This window comes from Morone saxatilis, unplaced genomic scaffold (genome assembly GCF_004916995.1).
Source record: "Morone saxatilis isolate NCDOM2014 unplaced genomic scaffold, NCSU_SB_2.0 Contig20, whole genome shotgun sequence".
In the NCBI taxonomy this organism is placed as follows: Eukaryota; Metazoa; Chordata; class Actinopteri; family Moronidae; genus Morone; species Morone saxatilis.
This window is the reverse complement of record NW_023339763.1, coordinates 25,106,585-25,115,123: the sequence shown is the minus strand read 5'-3', so window position 1 is coordinate 25,115,123 and position 8,539 is coordinate 25,106,585. Positions and strand designations below refer to the sequence as shown.

Genomic DNA, 8,539 nt, shown 5'->3' with positions numbered 1-8,539 from the left:
TGTTACTCTGGCTGGATTGAACGTGCAAGCTCTTTATTATCAGGCTGCGCCCGAAAAAGTCGCATTAAGACACTTCCCAATTACATTCAAAGACGCTGCAGCCACGCGAAGTACGGTGACAGGACTAGGGAAAGAGAGATCCACATCTCTCCTTGTTCTAGCTTCTCTGCATTGGCTCCCTGTAGAAATTTAGAATAGAATTTTTAAATGCCCTCCTCCCTCACCTACAAACAGCTCTTTACGGTCCAGCGGCCCTGTCATGTCTTAAAGAGCTCCATAGTACCCTATTACCCTCAAAATAGAACACTGCGTTCTCCTTAATGCAGGGCTACATTGTGGTTCCTAATAGTCTCCTAAAAAGCAGAACAGCGAGCCAGAGCGCTTCCAGTTACCGAAGCTCCTCTCGTTGTGAACCAGCCTTCCCAGATTTGGGTGTTGGGAAGGCAGACACCCCTCTCCACATTTAAGAGTAGGGCTTAAGGACATTTCTCTCTTGATACAAGGCTTATGGCCCTGCTGCCATGTCCTGCGGTTGACTCCCCATTGGTTGAATATTAGCGTGTATATGTGATTATTAGTAATGATTATGTTTATGTATTATTGTGATCTGTTAAGTAAGGTGATGTATTATTAACTATTATAGGTTACTATTTATTACTCGTCCATCCCGTCCCCAATCCCATTGGTGCGCTGTTGGTCCGTCATCATCGATCATCAATCCTCATGGAATCATCCATCGAGTCATTTCTATCTAGTGAAGCTTGTTGCGTACTGTTGTTGTGGCACCCTGTGGTTCTGTCTCTGTCACTCTCCTCCCTTGTGGATTAGTTTTTCTGCATCTGTCTGTGACAGGATGTGTCTAATTTTTGTAATATTACGTAAATGAAAGAAGGCAGTCCTAGAGATCTGCTTTATATGGGAGTTAAATGACAAATCCTGATCAAAGATAACTCCAAGATTCCTGACAGTGGTGCTAGAGGCCAAGGTAATACCATCTAGAGAAATTATATCTTTAGACAGTGAGTCTCTGACGTGTTTGTTAGACAATTAGTCAATATCCATCTCACCCTTGACAATAATCGATTAACTCCATTGAATCACATCAAATGAGGAGCCATCACCACATAAACCAAAGTCAACCAGAGTCAAATATACATTTATATTATAGCACATTTGCCCGTGTTTCCTTTCAACCTACTGCTGTATTCATAATCTGTCATTACGTACGTTTGACACTTGATTGTTGCCTTTAAAAGAACACACATTGTAAAAGATTTGAAATTTTAGGAGTAAGTAGTTAGAAATAATCTGAAATGTCTCCTTAAACTGAACTGTATGACCTTAAACCAGGACTTTGTAAAGGATGCAGAAACCAGGTTGAGACTAAACCACAGGTGCTGTTTAAACTGCAGCTTCTGATGATACAGCAATAGGGCTTAATTGATTTTACCTAGAAAACCTTGAACCATAGCTAAGCTAATGACAGAGCAACATCCGTAACATATTGAGTATTGCATGCATAAATAAGACTGAAATAAATAATCAAATGACAACATGATACATTATAGGACATATACAATATATGTATAGAAATATAAACTCTGTTAATGTAAGAGGAAGCATGATGAAACATTTTTATATATTTATATATTTTATTACTTTGTATTTATTAATATGTCTAGTATTAAAAACAGACAGACAGAGCTATCAGCAGGAGTCACACAGCTAACGTTGCCATCCTTTAGTCAAATGATAGGGACAATCTTACAAAAAGCTGGTTTACTCAGGCTCATTAGATGTGCTTGAAGCCCAATTTCCAGTATTTAGCAGAAAGCTGAAAGCTGGCTCAATACAATGGAAAACCTACTACCCCTACCCCCTACCTCCCCCTGCTTGAAAGCCAAACCACTGGCTCTGGGGCGATTATGGAATTGCAGACACAGGCCCACTCAACGTAGATCAAACACAAATTAGATTTGGTCCCCATGTCATTGGGTGTGTCTCAGTTAATGATTCTGTTGTGAAATATTGTTGATATTTTGTGCTTGTGCACAAATGCTCAACCTGGCAAACCTGACCGTCAGCAGTATAAGAAAAAAACGACATGTCTTTAATATCCAATGCTGTGTATCTCACAGTAAACGTTTGCTTGTTTTCTTTCATTTTTAGAGCTCTGGAATGCCAAAGGAACAGGGGCACTTTGGGGAGCGGGCCACCCGTGGCACCTCAAAGACTGCTAAGGATAAGAGCAACAGTGCCACCCTGCGGGCGTCCCAGGGTGGCTCCTACAGGGAGCAATCTGGAATGGGTGACATGAGCAACTGCATGCTGCACTGTGACTCAGAGAAGGACTCTGAAAAAGACTCTGGGTACTCAGGTGAGCAAAGTCCATTTGGATGCATGGACGCAGACTTTTGTCTGTAAATCTTTATAAATATTTTATACTAACAAATTACACATTTCATTGTGTTTTTATGGCAGAGAAAACTTATGGACATTATGTTTTAATGAGATATACAATTGCTATCTTCTATACTGATGCCTCTACGTATATGACCATACAAACAAGACCATCAGAGAGAAGATTGGATATTTCTATATAGTTTTTAATGCCTGCCACTAGGTTGCATTTGGTCAGATTCCCCTTGAAATCAATGAAACAAGGTGGTAGAAACACTACTGCTTTTGTCCACAGTGGGTGCCAGAATCAGCACAAAATAAAAGTTCCTTGTAGGTCAGGGGTCTCAAACTCAGACTGTTAAGGCCACCGCTGGTATTTTCACCTCTATAGGAAGGCCACTGCAATGTTCAAGTACTACAGGAAAGCAAATATTCTTAAATTCTTTAATAATGAACATAATGATAATCATACTCATCATAAAATAATGCAGCTTCTGTACATTTTCTGCTTTCTCCTTTTCAACCCTTGCATTTGCTGGCACCTTTGACAATTATTTTGCAACAAATAAAATATATATTTTTTCCAAATAGAATTGTATTTTTATTTTGATTGTATATGACGGAGTAGTTTAAATTGATATGAAACAACAAGAAAATAATACCACTCTTGCTTATATTTTATTTTTGACATGTCACAGCCCAGGGGGTGGGGGGTGGAGGGCCAGAAATGGCTCCTAGCCAGCAGAGACCCCTGTTGTAGGAGCTTTAAGTGAAAACTAACACTTGTTGCTGAATGTCTGTGCACATCAAACGACATTTACATTTGGATATTTCTCCATCCTTCTCCATCTGGTGCTGTGGGAAATAGTGAGGAATTCACACGTGAACATCTTTCCCATCACTCACTCCTATGTCCTCTCTACCTCCTCTTACTCTTGGTTCTCCCTCTCCCTCTCCCTCAGAGGCTGGCTCTGACTCTGTGCACACCGATTTAGACGACCAGCGCAGCAGTGTGAGCGAACCTCACAGGGAAAGCAGCAAAATCCCCAGCAACAACAACAGTGCAAACGCTGCAGGCCACAACATGCCTCCCTATGAGGAGCTCACCCCCATTTATGTCATCAAAAACCTGGTGGTCAAGCCGGTGAGATACTCAGTAACACATAAGTTGCTTTTTCAGCCGTTCTACTTTGTTGCATCATGAACAAAGATTCAAGTACAATTATTAAGGAATGGGGAACTCTGTTTTGAAGTACATTCAGTCAACAGTACTTGATTATTAAAGTGTATCTGAATAGTTTCCTTAGTTGTTGACAGATGAATAGTAATTAATTTTCTAATTAACTAACTGATTGACATTGCAAATTTTTTTGAAAGCCACTATATTAACTATGTATGATAACTGATCAAATGACAACACAAAACATGCAGTAAATAACATACAGCTTACAATCAATTACTTGGGTGGGTGCAGACACCTTATCTTCCAGTTCAATACCATAGTCCTGGAATAGGGTTGTAGGACTGCAACTAACAATTATTTAGTGTTAATTAATCTGATGATTTTTTTTCTAATTAATCATATTAATTAAACCTAATTCATTATGTATTGTTATTATTATTATTTGGTCTATTAAATATCAGTTTAAAAAAGAGAAAAATGTTCAGTCCAAGTTGATGTCTTCAAATGTCTTGTTTTGTCTAGACAGTCCAAAACCCAATGTTTACTGTGCTATTAATCAGAAAAAAAACTGCTAATTCTCACATTTGAAGAAGCAGGAATTAAATAATGTTTGGTATTTCTTCTTGAAAAATGACTTTCTCACAATCAATTGATTATTATTTGTGTTGCCACTTGGGAGCAGCAGAAACAAGATGTACAACACTGACTTATTATCTCCTTGTAAAGTTGATATGGCAAATGTGTTGTATAAAACAGCTGTACATTACAATTACACATCCAGCAGACACAGAGTAGCATTAGCATTCATTTGACTTGTCATTCAAATATTGACTCCCAACTCTTGAGAAGTGTCTGGCTCTTTAACTGCTAAATTTCCAACTTGCTTCATCAGTTGGTTAACCAAAACAGTAAATGTATTGGCTGTAAAACCAAAACAATGAGTAGAAATAGAGTCCCACCTAGAGCTGGAGTCTGTTCAAAGTTTCTGCCTCTTAGAAGAAAGTTTTTCCTTGCTGCCGTCGCCAAGTGCTTGGTCGTGGTGGGTCTCTTATTATTTGTAAATAATTTTATAAGGAGTACGGTCTAGACCTAATCTATTTGAAAAGTGTTCTGAGATAACTTTTGTTGTGAATTGGCGCTGTACAATTAAAATTTAATTGCACTGAAATTAATTGAAATACACTAAAAAGCTATTTAATTAAGGAAACCAGAGAGTTTGTGATAATTCTTCTGTGGGTTTGTCACTATGTCAATCTTCTATTTTTTATATTTAAAAAGATTAGGGTCAGTTGTGACAGTGTGTACCCAGTACATTTGCAACGCATATCAGAATTACTACATTTTAATTTATTAAATCAAAGTAATTTGTTCTGCATTGTATTGTTGCTGCTTATCTCTTTGTGACTTTAACCTCCTCCCCATCTGTGGCTTTCTCCTTTACTCTGGTTTGGGCTGCTCTTATTGCTGCTCACATAAAAACCCCACTCACAACCTCCTGGTGGTACAGTCTAGACCGGAGCAGCTTCTGCATGGCTCCCTGGCATGGGGTGGAAGTTGGCACAGCCTTACCAATCCCAAAGCGCCCACTCAGCTCTTGCTGATCCAACAGCCAACAATGCCTGCCCCTTCCTCCTCCACCCTGACTCCTTCATCCAGTCTAGCAGCACCACAGGGTCAAGTTAAGAAAGGAGGCAGCCGCAGCAATCAAAGCCACAGCAGCAAGAACCACAGCAGCAACAACTTATACCTGCCTATCCTAAATTCTTACCCTCGCATCGCCCCCCACCCCAGGAAGGAGAGCCATGAGGGCAAGAGTACCAAATGGGTGGAGGGGGTTATGGAGAGTGGCAGTGAAGGCCAGAGCCAGAGCAAGAGAGTGTGCATTGAAGAGGAGAAAAGAGAGGACGTGTCTACCACCAGCCACCTCCTGAAGCCCGAGCAGCAGCATCAGAAGGAGGGGAGAGTCCATTCCCACTTGCAGTATAAAGTTAGAGGTCACAGCTCTTCCTCCACCATCCAACACAAGTCCCACCACTGCCAACAAAACTCGGGTTCTGACAGTGTCGGCTCACCCTCCGTCTCCAGTACCCAGACACCCTCACCACCTTCTTCTTCCGACTCCCCCTCATTCTCCTCTCCTCCTTCTTCATCTCCCTCTTCCTCCATGACTCACAGCCCATATTGCCTGGCTCCAGACAGCTCATCCACACGCCACCGCCGTTTCTTCAACACAGCCGAGATCCTCAACCAGTCTGGTCTGCTGGCCATCACGCTACGCACCAAGGAGCTGTTGAAGCAGAATGCTGCCACTGAGAGAGAAATTGCCCAGCTCCGTCAGCACACCCATCTCCTGTGCCAGGTAGCCCAGGCCAGCCAGAGTGGATACAATGAAGGCTCAGAGAACATCAACAAACTCCTCCAGACCATGACCGAGTCAGGCTCCTACCCCAGCTTAGACTTAAATCAACTGAAAGTGCTAAGTGGCAGCCACCAACAGAGTAAGACGGGAAGTGAAGAAGACAAAGGGAAAAATAACAACATAAGAACCACTAAGACACACAGCAACCCGCCACAGGTGGTGTCTTTACACAACACAGATGATGGTACATCACCACCCTCTCCGCTGTTTGCCCCATCGCCAGATACAGAAGAAAGAGAGCATGCTGACGGTCCTCTGGACGGCCCCATGTCACCCTTCATCTCTGTTTCCTTTTCCAGGTCTGTCCCTGAACAGGGACACCAACAAGCAGTCATAGACAGGAACTTAAGTGATCTCACTATGTTGCCAGAGAGCTCAATGCACAATAACTATCTCCTCTAGCTACTTGGTGAAGAGGACTTGGACCGACAGGGTAACACGTGAACTTAGCAATACAGGAGAGCATGGGTTTTGTTTGAATTGAGCAAAACTGAATGTGACTAGTTAAAAGGGAGGATATTTGTTGGGTTGATTTACAGACATGATTTAAAGTTGGACATGATATATTTTCCTACTTTTTAAGTCACGGATTTGCTCATTTCAGTGGTCCATTTTTCATCTATATTTTTCTGTGGAGAGGCCTGTCATTCACAGTGATGGATATCCAATATGTGACAAGAAGCAGACACACAACTGAAACATGTTTACAGATAAACAGAAAACATGAGTCAGGTACTGTTGTCATCACCACTCAGGTCTGTTGTAAAGATTGGCAGCATTTATAGACTGATTACAGCTTTTCCTTTGTTGTGTTGCTTCTTAGAGTTTGACAGAAGCAAAGATCACTTTACATATGGGCCGACAAGCTTTCAGTAGTAATTTGCAGTTGCTTTGGCCCAGTTTCCAACGAGATCTCCAAATAAGATTTCAGTGTGCAATACTCTAATTTTTTTTATTTTTTTTTTAAGATATTGTTTTGCCCTTTTTTATTTGATATGGATTTCTAAATGCAAAGTAGTTGCGTACATCAAGGACACACCTTACCTGAAACAGTGCTCTCCCCCGATTCTCCTCCATAGTGAAACAAACTGGAAATATACTGAATCACTTTGTGACATGGAGAGAGCTTTTAAAAATATTGAAAATGGATGTCCTGACCAACATTATATTGTACACCGCCATGTCACTCTCTAATTGTTTCCACCCAGTTTTAGTAACGAAAGCTGCAAGTCTCTATTGTGAGTCTAATATTCTTAATCCAAAGAGCCAGTCTTACTTTCTTAATTTGTCCCTTAAAGGACCAGTGTGTAGGATTTAGTGGTACCTAACAGTGAAGCTGCAGATTGCAACCATTTGAATAATGCTCAGCCTTCCAAGTGCATAGGAGAAACTACAGTTGCAGGGAAACATTTAAGGCCCTATCTAGAGCCAGTGTTTTGGTTTGTCTGTTCTGGAATTCTTGTGGTTCAAAATAGCGGACTCGGCCATAAGAGGACCCACTCCCTCAGTAGACATAAACAGCTAATTCTGAGGTAACAAAAACATAACGATTTTTAGGTGATACACTAAGGAAAACATACCTATGAATATTATATTAAATTTCTGCCAACCGATCTTCCTAAATTTCACACACTGGACCTTTAAAACATAAAATGCTATCCATACATACTAATGCAAAACACTATATCACATATTCCATCCTCATCCCCAACACAGACACTTCATATCAACACAAGTTCCAATACTCAAACATGTGTTTGTAAGCATTTCTCCATATTTTAACGGTGCTAGTCTGGTGAACAGCGTTTCAAACACATGCTAATTACTTCACCACTATTGCCAGCAAGGATGAAATTTTGATTTCAGAGGTGGGGGACGCACAATTATTTTTAATAAAACTCTAACTCTTTTCAGTTCCTGTGTTTTTCTAGTAGTTCTTCTAGTTTTCTATTGCTCTTTTAAGTTTACGTTCCCTTTTTTGGTTGACTGGTTGTAAAGCATGTTAGCAAACTTATCACCAATTCTTGTGCTTTCACCTTGTTAGTCAACTTCACTCCAACTCGTACCCCAATCTTTTAACTTATTTCTGTTTGCAAGTTTTTGAACTGCTATTTCTTTTGGATTGGGCTGATCAGTTATCTGATCTGGCCCTGCTCTTCCATCTTGTGCTCCTTTACTGCCTGAGCATCCACTGACCCCTGGCTGTGGCTGCTGCTTTTATCAGCCTAAGATAACATAACAAAAGGGGACTGGAATTCTATGAGCAACTTATATTTATTATTACAATAATGGACGAAAAATATTGCAATAAACAAGTTTATGTCACTCCTTCCTATGAACTCACTGCTTAGTCGTACTATTCTTACAATAAATAATACATTTACACATTTACACAGCTTTTTAGTACCCCGCCTCAATTTATAACACTGTATCTGGCCAGTTTGCTTCTTCATCTGACAAACTACTTAAATATATAGATGCATGGTGTTTGAACCTTTGAAGCTCTGATACAGATTATCATCACCCTAGACATTTGT

At 40.5% G+C, this 8,539-nt stretch overlaps 1 protein-coding gene across 1 annotated transcript in view; it reads left to right on the top strand.

The window, feature by feature from the left end:
- The window catches only part of LOC118331858 (CLOCK-interacting pacemaker-like), a 12,486-nt gene extending 4,574 nt beyond the window's left edge, over positions 1–7,912 (top strand). Inside the window, exons 3-5 of the mRNA XM_035666944.1 lie at positions 2,170–2,377; positions 3,363–3,544; positions 5,091–7,912. Of these exons, the coding sequence (XP_035522837.1) occupies positions 2,179–2,377; positions 3,363–3,544; positions 5,091–6,404 (1,695 nt within the window). The 5' untranslated portion in view covers positions 2,170–2,178 and the 3' untranslated portion in view covers positions 6,405–7,912. The remainder of the gene's footprint in view (positions 1–2,169; positions 2,378–3,362; positions 3,545–5,090) is intronic.
- The last annotated feature ends 627 nt before the right edge of the window (positions 7,913–8,539 follow it).